We start from the raw sequence: 27987 nt of genomic DNA on the forward strand, positions 1-27987 counted from the left end.
TCACTACCTCCTGGTCAACTTTGTTTATTCATTTATTTTGTTTTTTTGTGTTTAAACTATGTCCATTTTTACATTTATTACAGTTTTTCAGTGGACAATTTGTATCTTAAGAATGTCCTAATGTAAAGTGCTAAATGTTATTTAAACATGTTCTTAATCATGTGTTAATCAATTTAGTGTTGTTTTGACAGGTGGCACAGTGTATATTTATTACTATTTTATAACTATCGCTGGCCTACTTTCTGTACCCAGGGGTCAGCATAAAAGAAGGCCCACTGCTGCCAGCACCAGATGTACAGCAGGAAACCAGAGACTCACCTGCTGCTAAAAGGCTGCTAAGGCGTGAGGGGCACTGACTTATGGAGATGAAGTTTTAGCTAAAAGACAAGGTCTCCCTTAACTGCTGCTTGCTGTCTCAGTGCAACGTTGTCAGGTGATAACACATTGCAGTTTCTTTTTTTTTCTTAATCCCACCTGGCAAGAACATATGTACATTTCAATATGCTGCCCTGCTGAGCAGCATGGTTAAGCTTTTAAAGAGCCTCGGAATAGACTGAGTTTTTTTTAATTTTTTGACTGTCTTTTTTTCCATCTCATTTAAATTTTTCATAATGTCTCAGAAAAAAAAAAAAAAATTATAAGAGGTAGTGAAATATTCCACTTGCTATTGTATAAACCTCTCAAAATAAACAAAAGTCATGACTGTGGGGGCATGGCTTTCACTTACAGAAGGTGTCTTGTCAAGAACCACAGATGATTAATATCTATTGTAGCTAAAGAGCAACCATGTAATCATTGTGGGTGGGTGCTGCAATAACAACAGGTTGCCAGAGTGTAATTTTCAAATGATTAAGGTTTGTTTGCACCTCTCTGAGATATCCTGTTTGGGTGGAAAAACATACTCTAAAAAATACTTCTACACCTGTATGGTTATGCTGCCATGTCTTACCACCATCAGTCTGGGTGTAGTACTGTGAAAATTTACATTCTGTATGAAGACAAAATGGGGGTGGGAACGACATGTTTGACATCTACGGAATTTGCCCCGGATAGCAGCTTAGCATTGTCTTGTATGTACACACAACAGCATGAAAGAAAAAAGAAAACAATGCCGCACGTCTCTGGTGGTGTTGTCAGAAGGCTTGTTCAGTTTTACCTGCTCCCATTTCACAAATGCTGTCTGTCATTTGTGCTTGTCTGCTCTCATATTTGATCCCTCCTTTTCATGCTAGACAGACGGTGGAGACAGAGATGCTGTAACGCACAATTGTGCTCCTCCCCTTAGAAAGGTCTTGTGTGTCTGCACGTTGCCACTGAGTCAAAAATATGTCCATCTAATTACAGTATCTCGGCTCTATGTAATGTCTGCATGCGTGCTTCGGGTTCGGCCTCCCATCTAAACCTATAGCTCAAACAGACCGCCTATTTTGTCAAGCCAACCCCTGAGTCAATAGAACATCCTGTCAGAGAGAGAGTACCGCCTGCCAGACAGTCACAGCAAATGCCCAACGGGAGGGAGAGTTATAGCCTTCCCATCTGGAATGATCCCCTGGTCTTCAGAGGTCAGAGAGGACACAAACACAGATACTCTGTGAAGGCACTTGCTATTGTCAATTCTGTCTGAGTGCATCTCTAGAAAAAAAACAAAAACAAAAAAACAAACAAAAAACACATCCTGCACTGCATGACAGAGTGAAACTGTATTCAGGGACCACAAGTGATGTGTTAATGGTTTATGAATGACTTTGCATTTTCTGGGACAGGATGACAAACATACTCCAGTCCTCACTAGATGATGTGTTATACAAGTAATTAAGATTTTGTATTTTGATTAATAAAATTGACATAGCACCTCAGAAGCATGCTTAAATTATTGTAATACATCAACAGACACTTATGTGGGCTCATTAAGTTTCCCTTTGTCAAGTATGGTGTCAATATTTTTTTGTCATATTCTGTGAGATCCTACAGTGGAAACCACCAGATTCTTGTCTTCAGTGAAGATGAAAAATAAATCAATATTGCTTTTGAGTTCTGACACCGTGTATCACAGGATGAATCATCCACTCACTCTCTACTATTGGAGGGTAGCTTGTTGAATTTTGGAAGGTGATTTCTGATACAGCTCCTCTGAGTTTCATGATCAAAAGTAAAGCCGGGATCAATATGACTGAATGTGTGAAATAGGTTAGATTGTTCTCTAAAACTTTTGGCAGACGCTACTTTGTTCACCATGTCTAGCTCTATATAAATAAATGCAATCTTGAAATATTGTTGAGATAGGAGTGCAGGGTGAAAAAGAAGAAACAACTGGCAGTGCTCTTTTGGCAGCCAAACAGCTGCGTGGAGGATGTGTGTTTGTGTTTCCGGTCTTAGTTCCAGTTAAATGTCCTGCAGTTGCCGTATGTGTTGCCTCTTTTGATAACCCTGTTACTGGCACCCTCTTTAGGGTCAGTCACAGAACAGTCATAAATGAACCCCTGTGGTCATCGATAAGAATATCAAGGTTTGTGAGGCTCAGCCAGGCACTCGCTCTGGTCCTGAGTATAGTGTAAATATTGTGACTATTATTCATTGTATAATGTTTTATTCATGTCCGTCTGTCTTTGTGCAACCCTGTTAACAATCGATCAGAGTTTGGGGAACTGAGGTCATTAAAAGGATGATTCTGGTCATATTCATGTGTTTTTCTTATTGTCAACACTTGCTAAGAAAAGACTGAAACCTACAAAGAACTGATCCCACTAACAAGGATTGGATTTGTAGCCTGATACACTGTAGCTCATTCCCTGTGCTACAGACCTCCAGTGTTGTATAGAACCTATTAAAAACACATCAGGGAGCTGCAGTGTTCCACTATGTGATGTGTTTCCTAAATAAGATGAACACGCATTGCTTTTTTTTTATTTGATCAAACATAGGCCTACATATACAGTATCATCCACCTGCTGTACTGTATATACTCAGTGGAGCAGTGAATCTGATGCTGAAAATAACAACCAGAACATTATTAGTCCAACCACATGCAAAAAACTAAGTCTTTTTTGAATAAATGAATCAATATATTTATGAGATCTTTTTTTTAAAATGTATGTCTTGAGTGGGAAGACATGGACATGAGGCTGACTGTCGTAGCTGGGTTGAGAAATCGAGACAAACCAGTGTCCCAGCGAACAGTGCAAGCTTTTTTGACAATACCAAAACCATAGAAGATCTTCAGTCTTAACCTTTAAAGTGGAGCGGAAGTGAAAAAGTCTCATGCATTTTCAAGTGTCCTCATCTCAGAGATGATATAGTAGGAACAGTGTTTAACAAGGAATTGGAGATGTACATGTAGCACCATGAAATCATAAACTCACCTGTCTGCGCAGGTCCCGGGTCTTTTTGGTCATTTTGTCAATGGCTGAGTTCAGCGGGTCGCCCTTCTCTTTCCTGCCAGTCTGTGGAAGGAAATAAAATACCATGTTACTGCAGGTGCAATATGTGTGATTACAGTCTTACTGTTTGACTCCAAACATTGCATCAATGTATCTGAGTTTCCCAGTGTGCTGTACGCTTTCTTGTTGAAGTGACTGGAACAAAGCATACAGGGTATATTTATTATAGACCGCGCTTATTCTGAAAATGCACTTCATCATAGAACATGTATTGACACAAGTGTTCCTTGATTAGACTGGAGTCAGTGCAAACACGACTCAAACAGTTTGGTATGTTACCTAGCAACTAGCCATTCTGGCAGGTATCAATTTGGTCGTCGCCAATTCCCCTGTGTGCAACACTCCCCATCACTGCCAACTCCTACTGGTGACTTTGGGAGGGTGCACATCACCACGGGCTTCACATGATACACACAGAGTCACCAGCTGCTTCTTTTCACCTGACGGCGGGGAGTTTCACTGGGAGAGCAGCGTAGAGCTTCATGCTATTCCAGATTCCTCTGCTCTCCAGTTTACATGCATCCTGACCAGACCAGCAGGCAGAAGGTAAGGCAGACACAGGGACAGGATCTCTGGTCGTCTTTTGTACAGCTTTTACTGCCAACTGTATACAGTGAAATGCCAACCCAAGAAAGACACTAGTGGCACCTGGGTGCCTTATTTACCACTTACAAGCTTTACTGTTTTTGCTCAGAAACCATGGAGAGTGAAGAGTGGGGAGATCCAGTTATTGGATTTCCACTTTTACTATGTAACTTGGGATGACAGCTTGACTTGAAGGTTAGAAAGATGCTGTCAGTGTCTTGAAGCGAATCATTTCTACGCCAGGACACATATAAATGATCTTGTACTCTGATCCCACTGGAGAAATGCATAAGTCTGTGTCTCAGGCTGTGTACCACCGTACAAAGTAGTACATTCCAGACAGGGGAGTTCTGAATACAACATTTATTACTTTTTTTCTACAGAGATTAGAGGAAATTAGTTTCACTACTTAATCAAACAGATTTACATTGCATTTAACAGGTTACCATATCACTGCCATGAAGTGTGCGTATCACACTCCTTGTTAATGTGACATCATATTTAATGAAAAAGGTCATAAATGCTTCCTGTTACCCGTTTCAAATCCAAACCTCTTTCTTCTGTAAAAACAACAAATGGAGATGGGGACACAGCTTACATGTGTTGGAGTGAAGAATGTAGGCTACATTTACTGCCATGCTGCTAACCCTCCCTCAGGTCCACTCAATCAGTCTCTGCGTGAAGTCAAATGCCACCACACTTCAAACTAAAGGTCTACAAATAATCATTCATGTTAATTGCTGTGTCCTTTTATTTTGACAACCGCCAAATGGAAAAAGCGAGGCTCATCCCTGGTTTGGAACCTGAGCTGCACAGTTTATTACAATTTTTTATCTTTATCCTCCCTTTTTTTATTATTATGGATGATTTCATTAATGTTGTGTGCAAAAAGACAAGCATCAAGCTCTGCTGGTCATATCTTAGTATCAGTAGCCTCAACAGTTAGCAGTATCAACAGATTGTAAGACACGATGATCCTCTGTCACAGCAATACCAGCATACAAAATTATTTGTGTTGTTGCCAGGCAACCAACTGACAGTTCTGTCCAGCGTAGCCTGAGGGCAAACAACCACAACAAAGTGCTCATCAGCCCTTCGCAGGGACACATCTACCTGGTGACACAGATTCCCATTCATCCATGTCTGTTCCTCCGAGGCAAACTGACCACTACTCCGGGACGACAGGACTTTAAGCAAAGGGGTTATTTAGTCGTTATCCTGTTTAATGAGACACAAAATTTGGTTCTTATCTCTGTGTTGCTGCACTGTTGTCCTGCCCTTTTAATAATTGAGTGGTACAGAACGCCTCGTATCTTTGTGTCACAGAGAACTAAATGAGACCCCATCAAACACCCACCTCATTGTGAACTCACCCCAAGGTTAACATTGATTGGCACTTTCAATGCCTTGGCTGCTATCAACCTGTAAAATTACTGTTTCCACATTAATACTGAATAGCCTATGCCTTCAATCATGCATAGAGAGATAGGGCAGAGAGCAAGGGCTGCTACTGTAAACTCAGGCACACAATGTGAGGACATCGACTACCTGAGCTCTTTCTCTAAAGGTCAGAATTTGGTACAGGAAGTATGCAAGTTCTGGTACACATATCACTGAGAAAGAACCCCTTTTTTAAGAGGTAAAAGCAATGGATCCAAACCCACTTTCTCTTCTGATGTCTTAAAAAAAAGACTTGGCATTGAGGAAGATGCCAACTTGATGACAAATAACCAAAATCTTAGAACATTTTACACCATTTTGGATTTGTCACACATTGAGGTTCAACGTGGAGAAACGCTCTGGGGAATTCACATATGTGCAAGGTCACTGATGTGACAGTGCTGCTCAATGAGAAGAGCCTATAGTCATAAAAACAGATATGATTCCCTTTTCTGGCTAATGTTGCTGGCTTACCCTTGGCCAAGGCTCATATAGCACGAGTTTTCTTTCATATGCAAGTTAAACATTAGGAATGAGTCATTTGTCTCCCAGCTCATACTACAGTTAGTCACTCTCTCTTCTAATAGCAATCACACAATGCAGTCTTTTTTGTGGAGCAATGCACCAAATTGAAGAGAAGAAGAGTGGCACTCATAGTGTTTGAGATCTGACCCATATTCCACAGAGGGTGCCCTACCTAACCCTAAAATATAATATATACGGTATAACCACTATAATAACACACATGTGCACAGCATGGGCATGGTTTTCCTGAAACATGCACAGCATGGTGTTGAGCCAGTAGTTGATTAACACAGAGGGAGGAGAGGAAATGAAGATAGGATTCACATGCGTTCCATTATGTGCCACACAGTCTATGTATATACAAGCTTTCACACTTTGATGTGTGCGCACAGACACAGATCTCCCTATGCCAAAGCAGCAGACATGATGACGTTAGTCCTTGTGCTGCCTAAAGAGCCCTAATGTGTCATTAAGGTACCAGAGGGATGCAAAGGATTAAAGATGCTCACCACCAAAATAAAAAAGGGGCTTAACTGGAACCTTTCTGTGGATCAAACAAACATATACATGGTTTTACGTATAACTGGCAACCTTAATTACGCCGTCACAAAGAGAAAATGGTCAGGATTTACGTGACACAAACAACTCCTCTTATTATTATCATTCATAATGAGTAGAGACACAAAATAAGTGTGCATATGTATTTGTGCATGTGTGTGTTTTTCATTTTCTGGGATCAGAAACCCCAGCTGTTTTATTCTCAAAACTCTGAACTCTTTAAGCTGAGTTAAGGAGATTAAAATTGCACAATGATGTCAGTCTAAAGGGACAAAAACCCCAGCACCTGTTATTTCCAGCTCATATTGACAGCTATTGGCGTGCATATTTTCTTAAAACTACTTTAGCTCTTTGTGTAATCGTATATCTTTGAGACCAATGCACCATGCGTCTGACAACTACAGTAGCTTTGGTAGTCCACCACAGCTAAAAATATGCCTCAGCTTTGATAGGTCAAAACTCTTATGCTACTTTAACATTGGGTTTTCTGCAAAATATAAAAGACCAATTAAAAACACTATGCATGAATTCCCACTATCACAAACTTTACATACAAGACATTCCACAGCGATGAATCATAGGTTAGTAAATGCGTCAGGCTCATACTCAGCCCGCGTTGGGCAAAACTGTGGTTTTTGATATGTGCGTGCATGTGCGGGTGTATTTGAGAAACAAAGCGAGAATGATGAACTGAATATTATTGTATTTATGTGCCTACTGTGTTTCCCTGGGAAACCGACACGCACCCATTCCCATCCAGGTGTGCACTGTATGTGTAAGCAGTTGCGCTCTTCAATTCACAACCATTAAAAGCTTGACAACACGGAGGGCTGTTGATTCAACTGACTCCCATACAGCAACATTGATTGCTTAGTTTTTGACTTCCACATAATGGAATGTGCATGTTCGCTTTTTCTAGTAAACACAAGTCCCTGTGGTGTTTTGCAGACAATGTTCCCAACTGTTCCCATCCATTATTTTCCACCCCCTAGTGTGCGCTCATTCATTCCCGGTTGGGGAGAAGAAGATAGAGGAGGGTGCCTGAAAATAAGCATCTAGTGTGTGGGGTAATGGAAGCAGTGGCAGTGGAGTTATTCTTGCCCACTCAGGGGATGGCTAGTGGATGGTGCATACTGGTGGAACGACGAAGGGTCCTGAACGTGTTTGCTCTCTCAGGCCCTCCTAAAGTAAGTTGTGTAATTCAGTGGTGCACTGCATTGCAAACTGCTTCACTGCATTTCTGACCTCAAACCCTGTAATGGTAGAATAAGACATACGGTGGTGTCTGTCTGTGCGAGCTGAATAATGTGCAGAGGATTGTGGAACCTGGTTTCAGGTATGTTGGTTTTTCTTTTCCCTCCTTATTTTGAAATATCAGAAGACACCCAGTGCTTAAACTAATGGTTCAGTTATAGAAGTGTGAATGTAAAAGAGTATTACATGCATTTGTAGCTGAATATCACTGGGAAGTGGGGCTGAACGATTTGGGAAATTAATGTAATTACGATTGTGATTTAATATGCAATCATTTTCTAAGCTCCTTATCATCTGTGTTACTCAACAGACACAAGCAATACCTGTTCTATATTATGACCAACACAATATTTGAGTCATTAAACATAAAATAGTCTGTAACTCACAGGTTTGTTACTTAGCATGTATTCATTATCACACAAGGCACTGGCAAATAAGCCTGATGTAAACATCGATATACTCAGTCAGTAACCAGTCACACAAGCCAGCTACAGTACATGTTCTCCCTGTGTGATTGTCTGGGAAGTACTCTGCCCCGTGAGATAGCAACAGCACGAAGTCGGGGTCAATAAATAGTAATAATAAATAAAAAAAGATATAGTTCAATAGCTGACGTACTGCTCCTCTCTCACATTAAAGTTCCTGGAGTGCTACATTCAGCTGAGCCCGAGGCCAATACACAACAGGTGAAAGTGTGACGTTGTTGCCTCTTTTCTCCGACAGCTCCACTCTCCCTTGCATGACAAGAACATAATCGTAGCCTGTGCAATTACAAAATCGCGTTTTATCATATTGTGATATAATTGCAAATGTAATTAATTGTTCAGCCCTACTTTGAAGGAATATATTTACCACTTTGGTTGATTTAATAATCCAGACAGTTGTCTGTGTATATTTTATGCTATTTGTGAGTATTGTGTGAATAATCTCCAAAGCTTTTATTTCTGCCATGAAGGGAATGAACAGACTTCATGAGAATATAGACGATCAATATTTTCTGATGCATTCAAAAGTGTCACGTCTCTACACGTCCCTAATGCAATAGAATTGACTATGGCAAAAAATAAATAAATAAATACAGATGCTGAAATAGGGGGGTGGTGAAAGAAGTGAAGAATGAATCTGGTAATTCATAGGCAATAACATGGCGAATCAAAGGAATGGGCAGATGAATCAGAGGGAAGAAAATAGCAGGTGGGGGAGGAGGAGGGATGTGGGGGGGGGGTGAGGCATTCTGTCTCATTGTCTCCCAAGATCAATGTGTTAAATGATATCAATTCCGGCTCCTTGTCAATTCAATTAGGCAGGAGCGAGAGGTACAATTACTGTCCGATGTGGTTACACTGTCTGCAGCGGGCTTAAAGGGGAAGTCAAGCTGATAACAAGGGGGTGAGAAAGTGTTTGTGTATGGGCAAGTGGGGGTTGGGGGCTGATAATAGTGGTAACATGTTGGTTGGGTTACCAGCAGATAATGGGTAGCTAGATCCTCATTAAGATAAGTTGTGCTCCCTCAGCTGTAGTGCCATAGATGGGCCAATTTGACTTGTTCTCATTAAATGGAACTTAAAGAGGTGCAGCGGTGGCTATCAGCTAGTTTGATTACAGGATGGTGAAACAGAAGTAACGCTGCAATGCCTGTGGCTGGAAAAAAAGAGAAAGAAAGAAATACTTGCAGATGAGTGGCTCAGATTAGAATTTTTTTTTTTTTTTTTCAAATGAGATGACAGCAACCCAGAACAAGATGCCATCTTGTAATCTCATCATAAGCCCTTGGGAAACTAACAGATATACAGTGCAGGCACACAGTAATGGAGCATGTGTCTATGTTTACACACAAACACGCACACACACACACACATGTGCACACACACACACACACACACACACATGTGCACACACATACACACACACAAATACTCACAGAAACTGGTCAGTTAGTAGAAAATTGTTGCGAGGAGGGCAAAGGTGTAAAATGCATTGAAAAATATATATAGTAAGATGGAATGATTATCTTTCATTTAGTTTCTCCCTACATCCACAGGTGATCACACTTGTAGGGAAAGCCTGGACCGGTCACAAGCCTATCATGGAGCTAAAATATAGAGAGACACCCTTTTACATTCATATTTTCACCTACAGGCAATTTTGACCCTGCAGTTCACCTGTACACAGGTGGACGTGGACATTATACAACAAACTGCTCTACCCAGCAAATATGTGAGTGTTGGCTTGAAGTTTATGAGGTACAAAGAAAGTAATAAGTCAAAAATACATTTATCTGTAATTGTTTTTGCACCTTGACCTCCCATGACACTGGTCACAAAACTGATTTGGCAAGAGAGAAGTGGGGTTGCAGACAGAGCTTGACCTTTTTTTTTGTATTACGCTGGAGCTAGGTGTTTCTGGTTGTTAAGCAGCACTGCACTGTATTCAAGATTCTGGATGACATTGACCGGACACAGTATTTTTAACACCTTGCCTTCAAGGCCTATGTGCTTTGGCTATTTTAGTGACAGGCTCAGATGATTAGTTTTTTTTTTTTTACATGCAGCTATTTACAAAGAAGTACAGTAAGACAGAAAATTAACAAATGTATCTTCTGTCAAAAGTCAACGTTTGTTGCTGGCACTGATGATGCACTGTCTTCAAAAACATGTGCATGGGTGTGAACACCAGACTTTCTTTCTTTTTCTTTTTTTTTTTATTAATGAGGCATAATGAAAGTGATAATGACCAAAGGCATTGCTCTCAATCCTTGTCCTTGGGACTGCTGGTGCACTACATGTAACTCATTATTCTTTATACAGTATTTCACAGTATACATCAGTTACAATTTTGAGGAGGACCTACAGAATGCTTGTCTAGCTCATTTAATTATGAAGAAATTGGAAACCAATTGTGAACTAAGATTACAAAAAAGAATTGGTGTTATGGAAACATACTGATTAAGTGGCTGTTGAATTATTCTTAAACAAAACAAACAGTATTGACAATCAGGGTCAATATTTTAGTAGCCCATGCAAAACAATAAATACTGCATCAGTATTTCAACATTAAATGACAATGTCACTTTAAAGTGTTGGCAGGTGGCAGCACACACACATACACACAGTTATATACGTCAATAATTCTTAAAGCTTTTTAAATTTTCCTGTGGTAATATGAATGAGTATCCAGAGCTCCTGTGTGGAGCCTGAGGAAAGTCAGCACACTCTCAACACCCTATGTGCTGCTTGTACGAGAGCGGCATGTCTTTTCTCCTCTCACATGGTTGCCCATAGTATCTATAACGGTGCTGTTTGAGCCGGGCAGTCTCTTGTCAGTTAGAGTTAATGCAGCCGAGAACGGCACAGCCTGAGGAGGAACCGGAGTGCCTTCTGGCACAAGCTCTCTTATGTTTAATGGCTGATGCCGTTTGCTTACTCCTCTCATTACACTGGTTCATGTTTAGACTGTGGGCCTGTCACTGGCTATTAGCATCTGTGGTCAAGCAGGCTGTGGATGAGAGGAAGCATCTGGCTTATCATCAAGCACATAGTAAGTACGAAATGAGCAGTTTATTTAGGATGGGGTAAACACCGACTGAAAGATGAACATCCTGTGTGTATGGATATGGTTAACTAGTAGACTGATGCATGAAAAGAGAGGAATGAAATGATGTGTACAAAGTATTTGTTTGGGCTGGGTGTAGTGGAGCTATACTCTATATGCATAGGTGATTCATTTTGGGACGTGTATTTGAGACATCAGTATGACGACATGTTACAAATGTCCTAAGCTGGAATTGAACCAGCAACATTGTAGTGGTACAGTACTGTATGTTGCATCTGAGACCACAAGGACAGAGGGACAACACTCTATTCTGCATATGTTAATATAACATCCTCATCAGACTCACGCTGGTGGCTGGATGGATCCAAATGATCCAATGGAGTTCTTTTTTGAAGATAGTGATGGCTCCATATGAACTGCATGCGTGACAAGATAACTTAGGGAAGAGCACACATAAAATCTAACTGTACATATTGGAAGTGGAAGGAAAGCATGAAGGCAGAGAGAGGAAGTAAACATATGAAAACTGCAACAGAGACAGAGGCAGTGGCAGAAACTGACAATAAAATAAACAGAAACAGGGGCTGACATAAACCAAAGGACATTTGGTTGCATGTCTTTCCTTCCACTGTGCCCTTTGATTGTCAGACTTAATAAGAGCATATGTCACGGTTCTCAGTAAAGGGACCCAAGAGCACGACTCAGTAGGAGAAAAGTAAAAAAAAAAAAAAGTCTTTACTGAGGGGGAAAAAAAGCCAGGATACAAAAATCCAAGAAGGTAAACAAAGTACAAAGTGTCGGGTTAAGGCAAAATCCAGATAAACACCAGCAAGGTCCAAAACAAGACGCGGAGCAAAACATGCAGGGAAAGAACAGAGTGGCGGTGCACTAAGGCAGATGGCACAAAGACAATCCGGCAGAGAGCGAGTGGAGACGGACTGGTATATACAGTATACTAGGAGGCTAATGAGGGAATGGGGAACAGGTAAGCAGATGGGTGGGGAGGAGGAGCAGGTCAGGTGACTGGTGTGCAACGACAGTAGAGTCAGAACGTGTGCACACAAACGACTGGACCAAGTCAATAAATGTGAGAATGAACAAACACTGATACTCAAAACCTTGACAGCACAATTGAGAAGTAAAAGACTTTATTCTTTATAGCTGGAATCATCTGGGAACTTAATTGTCACAGCACAGATGACACGCAGACATTTTCTTTTGTCTGAATGATAGAAAGAACCTTTGTAAGGACGTTTGTAATGGATTAGCCTGCAATAACCTGAACCAAGGCTTTCCACTCTAAGAAGCTAGCCCTGGAAAATTCAGACCTTCCTTTTCACATAGAGGCAGGTTACAGACATCATTAAGACTTTATTATCCATCGTCCTTAGTCACAGTCAGTACAATGGCATTAGGAGGCTGTAAACTATCAACCTCCATATTTCCTTTTTCACAGGGGGAGTAAGGTATCCCAAAGCAGCCAGGAAAATACAGGCATGTCAGTAACTGGGTGAACCTAGAAACAAACTTGGAGAGGTATCTCTGAAATATAATAAGGATGTTAGAGGGCTCAGAAGTCCATGAAATACTCAAAGCTTCCCTGGAAGCAGTCACCAATGTGTGAAGATAATGAACTCTAAAACAGCATCTAAAAATGTTTTGGCCTGGTTAAAAAAGTGTCAAAAAAATGTTCATTTTTTTGCACTTATTTTTTTGCACATTTGAGGCTGAACTCCCTGTTTTAAGACAGTTAGACAATCAAATGATCTTAAAATCTGCCTTGATCGTTACAGTCTGACTTACTACTCCTTTCACAGTTCATACATTCATGAGAAATGCCACTATGCACAGTTACATGTAATGGGGCGTCATGCAGTGATGAAGGGCTTTAAGGACAGAAGCATGAAGACAATGGGGAAGGTTAAATATTAAGTGTGTTGGGCCGAAAGCCAAGGTTTTAGGTGCATAGTTTCAGGAGAATAAGAGAGGGGAAATGTCTGGTTATCAGACAGAAAGAGAGAGAGCAGGGGATAAAAAAGTCTAGTCCTGCAGCAGCAGTATGGGGAGCTAGAGCAATGCTGCCTGCAGCCTCCCTGAACTGAATAGCAAGTAGTTTGCGAGGGAGGGACTGAAGGAAGGGCAGCAGAAGAGAGGAGAAGAGAAGTGAGGGAGGGAGAGGCTGAGAATAGGTTAGAGAGGGTGAGAAAATAAGAGAGTGGTGTGATATCTGTGAGAGCAGAACTGTGGTAAAGAGGGAAAAAAAACGAGTCAATGGGGTGAGAAGAAGGTTTGAGTATCATTGATGTACTTTTGTTTCATCGCAGAGCTGAAAAAAAAGTCAATTTATCACACACACACACACACACACACACACAGTCGCCCTTACATGCATACACAAACATGACGAGGCTGTCTGTGGGTGCTATTTCTGAAGAGAGCACAGCTTCAGTACAAGTCAAATGCTATGGATCGGATAGAACACCTGAAACAAAGACTGGTAGGGCAATCCAGTTCAAGATTCTGTTCTTAATACCAGGAGATGTAATCCCATTTTATCATCATTTTCTCCTTCCTGCATTGCATCATCCTCCACCACCCCGTAGTGGATCAGGCCAAATACTGACATGTTACGGATTAGAGGATTTCTGCGCAGCAACGGACAGACATTAGTGTAGACTGTGAGGGTCGAATTGTCAAGTACTTTTCAATATAATGGAAATCCATGCCACATCCAGCTACACACTGTACATCCTCATCATGTCTCATCCATATGCAGTATGCCTCAAATAGTGCACTTAACACTGATTACTGGCTGTGGCTGTCATGTCAATACAGACGTATGTTATAGACTCGCCTAGTTAAATTTGAGCTGTATTTGTGATCACTTCTCTTGTTTTCTTTCCTTTTTTTCCCTTTTCAATTTCAAATTTTATCACAGGTAGATTTTATGCGGAGTCAGTATAAAGACAAACATCAAAACTAACTCCATGGAAGTATTCTGGAGAATAAAAAAAACTCAAGGAGGCAGAGAAACAAGGAAACAGACTGATTTGTTGTGTCTAGACATCATCCACCTTCACACCTACCTCAGACTCTTTCCGTGCCTGTCTGATGGTCTCTTTCCACTCATTGCTTGCAACTGTCAAAAACACCATCTATGTCTCTCTATCTGACCCCTTAACTATACTGTGAGGAGCACAGGATTACATGGAATTGAAGCAGCTCTAGAAAAGACTGACGAGAAGTTTTTCAGACAGTTATGCCATTTGGAGCCTGATACACACTGCCCCTTATACAGTATATAGGATGTGATGGGAACCAGGGACTGGTAAGAGTAGTCCACTGAACAGTTGCACAAAAAACTAATAGATTCAAATTATACAAACATGAGCCCAGCAGACAACTTTCTCCACAGCTGCCATTCTTTCACTAAGTGTGAAGGTGGCCTTTGTCGGGGATAGTAAGGGGTATGGAAAATAATATGTGTATTTTTGTAAACCAGGATAATGATGACTCAAGCTGCTCTTCTGGGTGGGTTGCTGTGTGTAGGTAGTACTAATCAGGGATTAGGGTGGTTTGGGAAAAGGGAGGGGGAAAAAAAAATGGCCTCAAGTCTCACAGCAAAAACAGAGCCACGAGCGGATCAAATAAAAACATGCTAATGATAGAACGATAACACTAACGCACCTACTGCGTATTGTGGCTGAGCCCACCATAGAGATAGATGCCATGTATACACAAACAACGCTGATATACTACACAGAGCTAGACAACAGTGTGTTTCCATGCTGTAATGATCCACGGTGCAACAACTTCAAAGATGGCTCGAGCTGGCAGAACTGGTGAAATGATTATGTCTCCTACTATCCTTTCATGTGGGCTTTGTCAGTCCAGCCACGCAGCACCGCAAGCCACTAACAGAGCTGTTGCTGCTATTAGCTGGGAACAGTAAAGCCACAGAATATCTGGACATGATGTAAGTGCACTGCGTGGGGATGGATCAGGGGATAGGACTTACTGTCATGTTGGGGGTTTGGGGATTGATGTCGTTTCAAAGGGACATCTATTCTCTTCCTTAAGCTGATTTTATAAAATGCATTCCTGCAATGGCTGAAGCTGTTTGCATCCGGCCGGCATCTTCAGGAAATGACATGCAGATATCACCCTTGAAAATATTGGCGATTGTTCATCACACGGTCTTGGAAACGGTGCCCATTTTTAAACACGGGGACGGACATATGAACCTCCTGACATCTGATTTATTAAACTGTCACACAATACCTAAACGAGCACTAATTTGATCACAGACTGATAAATTGATTGAAGTATAGAAACAAGGAGACATGCTGCACCGGTGTTCCTTATTTACATACTGTACACCAGACCCTAATTCATGTGTTTGGCAACTCGTGGCCTATTAAAAAGGGACGCCTGGCGCAGCAGAATTGCCATATGCTCCACGACAAAGAAAATGCAGCAACAAAACTTACACTGACCACAGATGATTGTTGAAACGAAGCCCGTGCTGTATGTCTTCAATGTACTGTGTCGGACAATTAGACCTCCACTACTTGAAACAAGACTACTGCAAATAGCTACCATTGCAAAACATTGGTAAAATAAACGTTTTCTCCTTCTCTCCCCTGAAATAGAAATAGACAAATGATGATAAAAATGAATGAAAAAGAAATTGACCTTAACATAGTTCCTTCATAAGACTCTTCTGAAAATGCAGTGATGATTTTGAGAGACCTTGGCTGTTTTAATACCCTGTCGTGCTTGGCCTGGTGGGGAGCAGCATAACAGGAACTTATGGGCATCACAGGGAGAGTGAAGTGTGCCCCTGGGCTGACTGGCCTTATTTTCAGTGAACTGACAGGGTCAGGTCTATACTGAGGGTTACCCTCTTAATTATGCATGGTCCATTTGGTAGACAAGTGTCTGGTGCAGGTGGCCAGCTGCAGCAGACAGCAGCTGATAGAAGAATGACATGCTGAATACTGTCAATACCTTAGTCTTTGCTCTTAACAACTTAAAAAAGAGAGATGCCAGTAGCCAATGGAGCCGGTGCTAACTCGGGTTAGACACACATGGAAAATATAAAGTGGGGCTTGCAGCTCCTAAAGAATGCAAATCCTCACGACACAACACAATGAAATGTAAAATTTGTCCAAATAGCCAGACAGAGCATTGGAATGCACAAAAGAAATATGCAGATTGTTCAGCCACAGTTTCCGGTACCTTATGAAGGCCAGCGTGAGGACATAACACTACCGTAGCAGCAGATTGAAATTACTCTCTGAACTGAAGGCTCTTCAGCTACATAGATTTTGAAGAAAGCGCTTCCGCTGCGCACGCTTGCCAGAGTTCATGGCTTTGTAAACAAAGGGCAATTCTGATTGGGCTCTAGATTTCTAGGTTTGAAATTAGTGGGGTGAAGAGAGTGAATCATGCAAAAACATTTTTAAGCAGTGAGACTCTCAGCACAATACACACAGCTACACACACAAGCACAAAGGCGACAGAGAGGTGGTGAGGCTGAGAATTTTTTTCTCTTGTCATAGGATTTAGCTGCTATTGTCTGCTGCCAGACACAGCGCTCAGTATTTTAATCAAGGGTACGGTTTTGAATCCAGTGGCCTTATGATGTGATAACAATTGTGTTTTATTTTTCCTTCTACTGAGAAGGATTTGGGGATGTGTCATCATGTAATGTCACATAACACAGGTCTGCAACACCTGGTTATCTGTACCTGGTGGCTATGGTCAATTAACAGTATGTCATGATATGGATCAGCCTGTAGGTGGGGAGATAATGCTATAGCTTCTATGGGCGGACATGTACTAATGACTTATCTGGGTTGTTACTTAGAGGTAAACAAGATGTCACTTTCATGATGGTTACAGTAAATTGTATATGAAGGAAATAACTGCTCTCTCACAACTGCAGGGAGGCATTATAATTAGATTTTTTTTCGATTTACATGTGTACAGTTTACTAATATTTAAGGTGGAATTGATTCCTGTGGATGTAAGTTGACAGTGGAGCTCAGACTGAACATTCAGTGTGATTTTGCCGTTTGAAAATGTGTGAAGTTGTTTGTGTGCAGGGACAGAACAAGGTCAAGGCTGCTTCCGATCTTTTTGAAGCTTACCAACGAAATCACTATGCAGCTGAAATGAGGCATGAAAAAAGGAAGTTGTTATGATTATGTAGGTGTTGGACGGCTAACATCAAAAATATCTATTAACATCTACAAAGCACGATTGACTGAAACACAAAACAAGAAATCAGAGACGCAACCTGGATGCAACCCAGAACTGGAGGTTATTCCATGCTGAGATTAAACTGATAAATGATTCAACCGTGTTCGGAAATACTTTATTTCCTGATTTTTCGAGTCGGGTCAACTTGTGATTTACACTAAATTTGCTAAAAGAAGGCACTGGTTTGTAAATATTAATGGTGTTAGAACTGGTAGAGATTCACAGCTTCAAACAGTTAAACAGTAAACCCAACTGGGATTTGGTGACACAGTTAAAAGAAAAAAAAAATCAATATTTTCCTCCAGCAAAATGTAGAAAAACTAAAACATGACTAAGACATCACATCTTAAGAACTACATGTACAAGACAGCTGACCTGAATAATGACAGAGATGCACCTCTTGCAAGACTGTGATACATATTGAAAGAATAACGGCTATTCCACACAGCTACGGACTGTCAGTGCCTGATAAGACGCCACATTAATAATCAGTTTTAGCGCAAATAGAGCAGCGCACTAATTTTATCTGCTCATGGTGTTTTGTGCATCAACATCAGTCTGATATCTGCACACTGCTGGTTAGTTAACTTAAGCTACCCAGCAAGTAGACAGAATCCTCACACTGCTCCGCTGACTCTCTTCACTTTACCTCTTGTGAAAAGAGATAAGACCTCATTAAAAAACACATGCAGGGAGTGAGAAATCAGCATTCACAGTTTTTTCTCTGTCTGAATTTAGGACGAGATAGACCGGGCCAGGTAACCACCCACCGTCCAATAAACTGTGGCAGCTTAGTGTATCATATCATACTTAAAGATTCACCTTGATTCAAAAACTGTCAATTGCTCCCTGAAAATAGTCGTTATGTGTATGTTGTGATAACTTGACGCGGACATGAATTCAAATAAATCCAATTCATTTTATCGAGCAGTGGTAAACCTTAGTACCCTTCATTTACATAGGTCTCCAACATTACCTTTAACATGAACATTACCTGAAAGCAGAAGTAAGCGGAATGTTTGTGTTAATGTAAGTCTTAAAAAGTTATATCTTCCGACAGCAATCACTTACATAGAGTGTTTGGTCTGAAACACGGGTCTGTCAGTCACTCTGCTCTGCTGTAAGCCGAGGAGAAAACTTTCCTTGTATCCTACAACCTTTATCCAATGAGGAGAGAGAACGGCATAAAGTGGCGGTCCTCTCTGTGTGTGCAGCCAAGGGATGCGCGTGAATGTGACGTAGGGACGAGGGCGGGGACTGCTAACTCCATCGGCTGACAAGAAGTTAGCCAAAACGACCGGATCGCTTCGGATTACTTCTGCTTGAACATCTAGATTAGACAACAGTCAATATTTATATAAGACAACATACAGTGATCTACTGTTTCTACTTGTCACAGTCTATTTTCAGCTCCTTTGGGAAACATCCATCTTACATTGCATGATAACATAGTTGTTCCCATCTGTTTCTCACTATTCTACTCTTACCTTTCAGTCAGAAAGGTTTGCTCACACAAAGCACAGGTGCCATTTGTCCCATATGTAAAGAAAGACCAGCTGCCAACAACTATGACAGTCTAGCTATTGAATAACAAGTCTAACTTCTAGGTAAAGCAACCTGCATGGTCTATATAGGGATAGAGTTTCCCCTTGTTCTTTTATGAAAAAACTAAACTATAAACTGTACATGAAAAGTTCAATAGACAAAACACCCTTTAAAACACCTTTTTGCCCTGTGTCTAGAATTAGACCATGCTCCACTTGTTCATGTGTGTTTCTAACAGATAGCCTGGTTTCATTACGCGCCAACAGACATGCAAGCTGGGTAGAATAGGAACAGCCCCAAGAAGTGGAGCTGCGGACACCATGGTAATTAATAAAGTACGACTTTAACAACCCCCTGAAGTCATAAAAAGGTGTTGTGGGGATTCCTTTTGTGAACACAAAGGACATCCCTCCTTTGTGCTGTCTTCTTGGTGAGCTAGATATTTGTTGATGGCAATGCTTGTTGTATCTATATTAAAAAGATGAAAAAGTGCCAAAACACACAGGTGTTCCAAAATTTGCCACAGACTTAAAATAACACAGGTCATAAATGATTTACAAACTCTAAAAGCCTGACAACATCTGCTGCTGTTACTGCACAGTTTGGGTGTCGTGCTTTCATCGTGTGTATGACAAATTGATCTGTGATACAATTACACAAGATACTACCTGGACTGGTTGATGCCTGCAGGCCAGAATTAGCTGGAGTGTAACACAACCTTACATTTTCTTTTGGATTCCACTTGCCTAACATAACACGCTTTAGCAACATGACAGCATATGCACACAAACACGAGCACGCTTGCATACTTGAGTGCCAGATAACAGTGTTTAACTACTAAGCTGATGCCAGTGCAATTTTAACAAGAGCTATGGAAGTTAACTTAACTACTGGATTCCACTAAAATGGAGCCTTTTGCTAATGTGACCCTGGTGACGTTCAACATTACTACTGACAAAGCAACGTCTGTCATTAGGGGAGAAAGCTGCTGTTTTCTCATTATAACCAATTTCCCTTAAAGAGACCAAAAGCAGCAATGAATTTATCCCAAGAAAAAAACAACCCTGTGTAGTCACAGACTGAAATGCTCATGTCTTGGAGTCTCTGAACTCTATTTCCTCCCAAAACTATTAGAAACACACAAAAAGAGCCACAAATTTACATTGGGTGACATATTCTGGCCCTTCACTGAGACGACAAGTATAGTTTATTCTGAAAGTCCCGACTGCATTTCGGATCTCTCCAAGTAGCTCCTTGTCAGGCTCAGGGCGCATGATTCTGTGTTTACACTGCTTTGCTCGTTTGATGAGCTGGGAGGAATAACACCTTACTGCTACAGAAAGAAGAACTCTCCACCTTAGGATGTCTGCGAATGTTTATCAAATGTGTTTGTGAGTAAGAAAAGAAAAGGGTTGAGCAGTTTCTCACAATATTTGTAGAGGGACCTCATTTATAAACAGTGTGCACGTACTTGGCATGCAAGAGCTGGGATTCATAAAAGTCGAGGTGAGGTGAGAATTTGCCGGGGGACCCTTGCATGCACATGTTTTTGATGAAATGTTATATTCCCAATTAAGTCTCATACACTTCTTATAATCAAAACACAGAAGAATTCCCCAGTCTGCGGGTCATACGTGGATTTATGCTAACTGCTATAGTTTACCAAGGCAGCTTTCACTATTTCCAACTGACTTCCCTCATGGGCACAATTCAAGGGGCCTCTTGGCAGAATGACAACCAGAATTTTCAAAAATAGTTAACAATTTGTTTTGGACATTTTAAGCACAGGCGTTGCACATAACTTTGACTGTGGCTCTGTTCTGTGTCCCATTCGGTCATAGCAGTGAACAGCACCAAGACCTGACACTGAAGCAACTAGAGGGGATGATTAATTTGATTAACTGTGCCCTTCTTACCATTACTGTACATGTCAAAATATCTTTCATTGAAAGGACCTAATGATGGCGCATGAAGATCCTCTGCTGGAGCATGAAGCATCATCTGTTGTGTGCCAAGTGGAGCTATTAATCTTATTGCCAGTTCTATACGTACTTTTATATTTGGACTCCAAAAGAAGCTTTTCATCATGATTTACAAAAAGTAACATATGTATCTCAAGCCTGTTTTGCATGCCCACTCAGTTGCATGATAATGACTGAAGAAGGCAATAATAGCTCAGACCTCTTTAAAAGCCCCCTTTCATCTGATTGGCCGAACATCTAGTGAGCCCAACGTTTTGTGAGTGCTGTGTTGTCAGCTAGTGATTGTAGTAGTTACTATCGAGGTGAGACATCAGTGAAGGAGAAAGAGAGCTCCAGAGTGCACCATCAGCTGTGACACTGAATGAGCAGCAGGGAGGTTCTTGGCATCAGCCTTTACACCAGACCTCTCCTCTGAACATCGGCTTTCATTCTGCCTCTTGATGTTAACAGTGTTAATGGAAGTCGATCAGAATCAGAAGCCTATTTCATGTGCTATTTATAGATGATCAAAAGAGCGGCACAGGCTTGTGTCTTGCCCAAATCAAACTTCTAACGGCAAACTTTCTTAAAGAAATGAGTAAACAAAGATTTTCTGCTGCACAGTTCCTGCGAGAACAAATAGCATGTCATTTTTATTTGTGGGTGACAGAATTCAACGCATTTCAGTACAAGGTTCAAGATGTACGACTTGATGTGTCAAATGTGAAACACAAGGAGCTTTCTTGTATTGTCAGGTTTATCTGTCCCTTGCAGTACTGCACACTAATGGGATTTCATTTAGATTTCTATAGTGTGTTTACCTAACTTTGCAGTGCGGGGATAAAGGCACAAGTAATTTTCTAAATGTACAAGTGTTTCAGCCTTTTACATCAGAGACTGCTCTGCGCACTGTATTCTGCTCTGCTTCATCCCAACATGAGAGAAGCCAGTGGACACATGAAGGATGTAGAGGCTTGCTGGGGCTCTGAATGAGGCAATAGGCCAGAGCAGTCAGGGCTATCAAAAGTGGGGGCATGTGGCTCCAGAGAGCTGGGTTTTGAAAACGGGCTTGGTGGCTCTCAGTGGGATTTCTGCGTCATCTGACAGCAGAACAAAGTTCCTTTGGCAGACAGAGCCTAGTCAAAGGCGCTGTTTGATGTAGGCTCTGAAGCCAAAAACATTAGAGCCAGAACACAAATGCATAAAGAAACAAAATAAGTAAAAATGTTAAAACATGTAATTGAATTAAATACTAAACATAGAAAACCCACACACAACAACAAAAACACGCCAAATGTGGGTGAAAAACTGGCTGTGGCAGGTAGCTGCAAATTTCTACAAGCCATGGTGGCGGGTGAAGAATTCTGATCTTGTTTCTGTGTAAAAGCATATCCAACACTCAGAGTGTGAGTCTGTGTTGTGTGTTGTGGTAAAATCACTGTCTGTCTTGCTCCCTCAACAGGGAACACCTCACATCGGACATACCTGGGAGCAATTTAGACCCATATTAATTCTCTCTTTCACACCCAAATTCGCACACAGATGCACCTCCACGCCTCAGTCTCTTCAACAATCAGTATTTCTTGTTGTATTTCAATCTGTAAGAATGTTAAATATAACAAAAATATCATATCTCTCTGCAGATGCCTCGACTCTCTTCTGTTCTCTACACTTTAACCAACTGTCAGTGACATTTTTCTTTGTGCTTTTACGTATAATCCTGATACTTTACTCAGACTCTGTGTGTGCAGCAGTGTCAGTCAGTGATGCGTTGTTTCTCTTCCTCTGTGCCTTACAAACACACGCATGTCTTTGTTATGTTGTTTGTGACTTCTTGACAATGTGCTTTGTGCGGTATTTGACTTGCCCCACTCATTTGTCTGTATATACTCACTGATCTTGTCTGTCTGTGCTCTCTTAAGTCCTTGTTTGTTGATTATACGACTTGTCTCTCCCCGCTCATCTCTCCAGCCCCTTTCTTGCATCACTGTTTGATCCATTTCTTGCTGTTTTTTCTACTACCACTTCCACATTTGAGGTCAAAACTGGTGGAGTTTAAATCTCTTTATATGTCCTGCATATGTGTATGCAAGGCATGGTAGTAAATACAACCAGCCAGGTTGCTGTCGCTCAGCAGGGAAAAGAGTCAAGAGGCAGATTTACTCTTTAACCTAGCATTTGAATGAGACCACATGTAAGTGCCAAACGTGGAGGTTTCAGCTTCTCAGATGCAACCACCCAGCTGAAATTGTTCAATACTACAGTGAGTGGAGTTTACAGAGAATAGTGCAACAAATACAAAAAAACATTCAAGAGCTGTTCTGTGGGCAAAACACCAAGTCAGTGAAAGAGAAAGGCAACATGCTCAAGGCAACAGGGAGGCCACAAAAACACCAAGCGGCTCAGTGCAACTGCGGTATGAAGGCGAGCATTCGTGAGAGCACGAGCAATTCATCAAATCCTGAACTAAGATGATTAGAACAAGAGTGAAAATGTGATCGCTGAGACTGGACGGCTAAAATGACCCTAGCCCACAGAATTTTGATTAACACTAAAAATTACAGAGCCTAAGGGAGAGTTGTCACATAATGTGGCTTTTAAGAAAACCAGTGAACACTGAGAATATCATTGATTGACCGATTATTCAATTTCTCCCTTGTTCTTGTTAAATCTGTTAATATGACAACAAGGTGCATGGCCTATTGTGCCTGAGTGGTTCAAAATATGCCAGACACTGAAAATACATGAAGCAGAGGACTAATCAACATTATGCAGTAGAGATTTAGCCAACGTGATCATTAGACTCCATGCCAAGGCTGGTCCCAATCACTTCTTAGGAGTCTTCATTGAAATGAGAAGGGTTAGTTCTGGCCTTGAAGTGGGGATGCTTTTTATCCAAACCAACTAAAAAGATTTGCTTTTGCAACCAACGCTGAAAAACTCCATCAAAGAGGAAGAGGGTCAATCTGTCTCAGAATCAGAATCAGAACTGTTTTTTGCCAAGAGCAGTAAAGGTCAGTTTACAGCACGAGGAACTTGTCTTGGTGCAAACATAAAGGTACCAAAAATAGTTTAAAGGGAGGGATAAAAATAGAATTAAGAATTTAAATAAAATAGAATGAATCAAAAATATTCTAGTGCAAAAGTAGTAGTGCAGAGTGACTGTCCATAGGTTTGGGGTTATTTAGGGGGAACTGGGGCATTGTTCATTAGGCTGACTGCAGAGGGGAAGAAACTGTTCTTGTGGCGTGAGGTCCTGGTCCGGATGCACAGCTCTTGCAGAGATGGGAGGCTGCAGCCGATCACCATCCCAGCAGAGTGAATGACACGCTGCAGTTTGGCCTTGTCTCTGGCCGTAGCTGCAGCACACCAGACTGACATGGAGGATGTGAGGATGGATTCAGTGGTGGCAGTGTAGAAGTTCACCAGCGTCGTCACAGGGAGGTGAAACTTCTTCAGCTGCCGCAGGAAGTATGTCCTCCGTTTGTCTGTCAGGAAGTCCGTAGTCCACCTGCACATGGAGTCAGGCACATTTAGCTGGTAGAGCTTGTCACGGAGCAGAGCTGGGATGATCGTATTGAAAGCAGAGTTGAAGTCCACAAACAGTATCCTGGTGTAGGATACTAGGGAGTCCAGGTGCAGGAGGATGAATTGGAGGGCCATGTTTACAGCGACATCTACAGATCTGTTGGCTCTGTAGGCGAACTGTAGGGGATCCAGGAGATCGCCTGTAATGTCCTTAAGGTGGGTCAAGATGAGGCGCTTGAAAGTCTTCATGACCACAGAAGTCAGAGCAACGGGTCTGTAGTCATTAAGGCATGTCATTCTTGTCTTGTCTCAGATCTGAAGGATGGCGCTAACCCTAACACAAAAGTTTTAAACATGCTATGGCATGCTTGTGCTCAATACAGAAGTTAATAACATGTTTTATCATGGCTGCTAGGTTTACACAGTGCAGAGCATTAGTTTTGTATCGGAAGAGAAACATAAAACAAGAAGCGATTTAAGCCCATGCTGCTGCTTCTAAAAGCCACCCCCAGATTTACTAGCACACAATTTATTTCCCACTATCGATGATAAATATTCTCTTTACTTTACTCATTTTGGCCTTTTCAGACGGATTCTTAATTTTGTTTATCCTTTCCTTTGCGCACACAATCTCACATTCACATCACCATGGACAAAATATCAGAGCATCTTTGATCTTTATATTCTCTATAAAACAAGCCCGGCTTTCACCCACCTCTAAAGCCTTGAACATAGGCAAATCATAGGGATGGCACTGTATTGATTTTTTTTTTTTTACTGTTTACTGAGGCAAACTTTGCATCACACAAAAACATGCTTCAAGGAATTGTAACCCACAGCGACAGCTATGTCCCCCCCGTCACATGCTCCAATGAACATTATGATGGTATTGTTTTTCCTGTTTCATTCACCGCAGCTGCAGTTAGTAAAAGCAAAGGAAGATAAAGAGAGAGGTGGATTTTTTTTTGTATTTTGTGTGGCAAACCTAGAATGCATATAACAAACCTTCACTGAATTCCTGTCTTCACAGTTTTTATTTAGAAGATGTATATCTGTGATGATGGTAATAATTAGACATGCCCACGGCTATCTCAATTTGTCTTTGAGTACATTTTTCTGCTCCTCAGATCATCCTCAGTTGCTTATTATACGTATAATGGGATTATGTCATCGTAAACCCAAAGAAGACATAAAATAAACACTGAAGCTGAAATGAATGAGATTAATGTCAATTCTCTGTCCACTTGTGACCCTTTTAAACTGAGAGAAACCTCCATCTGCTGGGGGTTGTGCTCAATTGCGGATGCAGCGTCATCTCATGCCGTTTCCTCTCCACACCACTGACAGCGGCTGCACGGTGCAAGCGTCTCCACCGACCCCCACCACAATCCTTTCCCAGCTGCCCATCAACATTATCTCTGCAGCGGGCCAATTAGTCATCATCTGCCTTGTTTTGTTGGGCTCACACAGTCAGACGTCCTCTGATTCAATAAATGATTTAAATAATGGGCCTGTAATCATGGATGCTGATAATTCTGAGCCTTCTTTGATCCCTCAAATCAATTCGTGTGCTGGCAATACACCACAACCTCCAACCATTTCATTACCAAAAAATTAAAAAAAATCCAAGATGTCACATCGTGAGTAAAGTGATCACATAATTAGTCGGGGAAATGTAATCATGCGAAAGAGTTTGGATATCCAAATTAAAATTTGAATGTTTGTTTGCACAACAACAAAACTTCTGATTCACAGCTGCTGAAAAAGTCACCGAGCTTCATGATGAGTTAAGCAGTGGTCAGATAGGACGCCGATGGCCGATCATGTGCTACTCATTGTGCTATGCCCTGGAAAGGTTAATTTAATTCTTCTTCATATGCAGTACTTGACTGTACTAAACTGTGTTGTACTTGTTGCCACATCGATTACTCTCTGAGGGCAAGTGGAGCAGCATCACTCAGTGGATGGAAAATACATTATTCTTATTATATTGCACAACACCTTTCCTTGTTGACAAAATAAACACATAAACATGATGAAAGAAATAACATGAAATAATCTTGACTTTAAAAAAAGGTCAGTGTTGTGTTTTTTTAAATATTGCAATTGTAAAGGGATGGAAAAATATGCTAAAATGAAACAAGAATTAGTGTTCAACGTTCAACATCATTATCAGCTGTTAATTACTTGCTGCACCATATTCATCCCAATACTTAGCATGACACCATAAAAATAACCCTTCTCTCCATTTCACAAAGCCGCAACTATTGTTTCAGAATGACAAAGACCCACAGTAGGATTATTTTACGACCCATTTATTTGTTGTTTGATATGTAGGCTTATGAGTCACATTCATACATGAATGCTAACCTGAAGACTTATGATGTTAGCTAAAAGAAAAAAAAGGTTATTTAAAGGTTATTCATTAAAAGAAAATCCATACCCTTAGCTACCATCAATCTCTAATATGGTCGTATCTGTTTTCTATGACTGTGCTCATGTGAGCGTGTCATTGGGCAAGTGTGTCACACTCACACACGGTCACACACTTTCACTCACACTTGTGCTGACTTTAACTCCGAAGCAGAGAGCCAAAGCTGTTAAAGTCTTAAAACTGATGGTCTCTAGATACTCTCATCTCCTGTTCGCTGTGTCAAGTCATTATAGTGCACCAAGTCATTAGCTGATGGTGTAGTCATCCATTACAGCTAGGAGGAAATATAGTAGAGGCAAAGCACAGATGATTTCAACTTCAAGAACTCCTCACGATGTGAAGGACAGTTTTTGTTTTCCTCCTACATCTTTGTTAATGTCAAACTTTCACTGAGTACTCCAAAATAAGATTTGTGAAACAGGAAATTGGATCTAGAGCTAGCATACTTTCATGCCAAATCTGCTAACTGGGTGGGCTTAAAGATTTGACATGCTGGCCCATCTTTCTTCCTTATATCATATTCCATATTATCTACTTTGACTGATCTGACAGTGACCGAATGACTGTGCTTTCTGTTGACTGAAAATTAGTTTACTGTACAAAAATAAAAACAACATGCCATGTACCTCAAAAGACATAAGCTCAAATACTCACACACATGTAGTTCAACCAGAGTATCATCTGTGCAACAGCTGTCACTTCTTTTGGCACAGATGATAAGAATGTGGTGCCCCTGGTGGCAGCTGCAGTATCTAAGGTTAAGTTGTGGGATGCCAGACAGGGTCAGAACAAAGTGCAGGGCTGTTAGGTAATTGTGTTTCCTCTGTATAATTATTGAAATCAAACTCCCACCACATTGTCAAGCCAGCCTTTACTCCACATGCAGTGGAATAATGTATTT

The 27987-nt window shown here is 41.1% G+C and overlaps 1 protein-coding gene across 1 annotated transcript in view; it reads right to left on the minus strand.

Moving 5' to 3' along the window:
* Positions 1–27987, minus strand: part of ctnna2 (catenin (cadherin-associated protein), alpha 2) — a 312279-nt gene that overhangs the window by 83738 nt on the left and 200554 nt on the right. The window contains exon 8 of the mRNA XM_085778569.1: positions 3360–3440. Within this exon, the coding sequence (XP_085634695.1) occupies positions 3360–3440 (81 nt within the window). The remainder of the gene's footprint in view (positions 1–3359; positions 3441–27987) is intronic.

Source organism: Trachurus japonicus, chromosome 1, assembly GCF_045865225.1.
Source record: "Trachurus japonicus isolate A0001 chromosome 1, Traja_1.0".
In the NCBI taxonomy this organism is placed as follows: domain Eukaryota; kingdom Metazoa; phylum Chordata; class Actinopteri; order Carangiformes; family Carangidae; genus Trachurus; species Trachurus japonicus.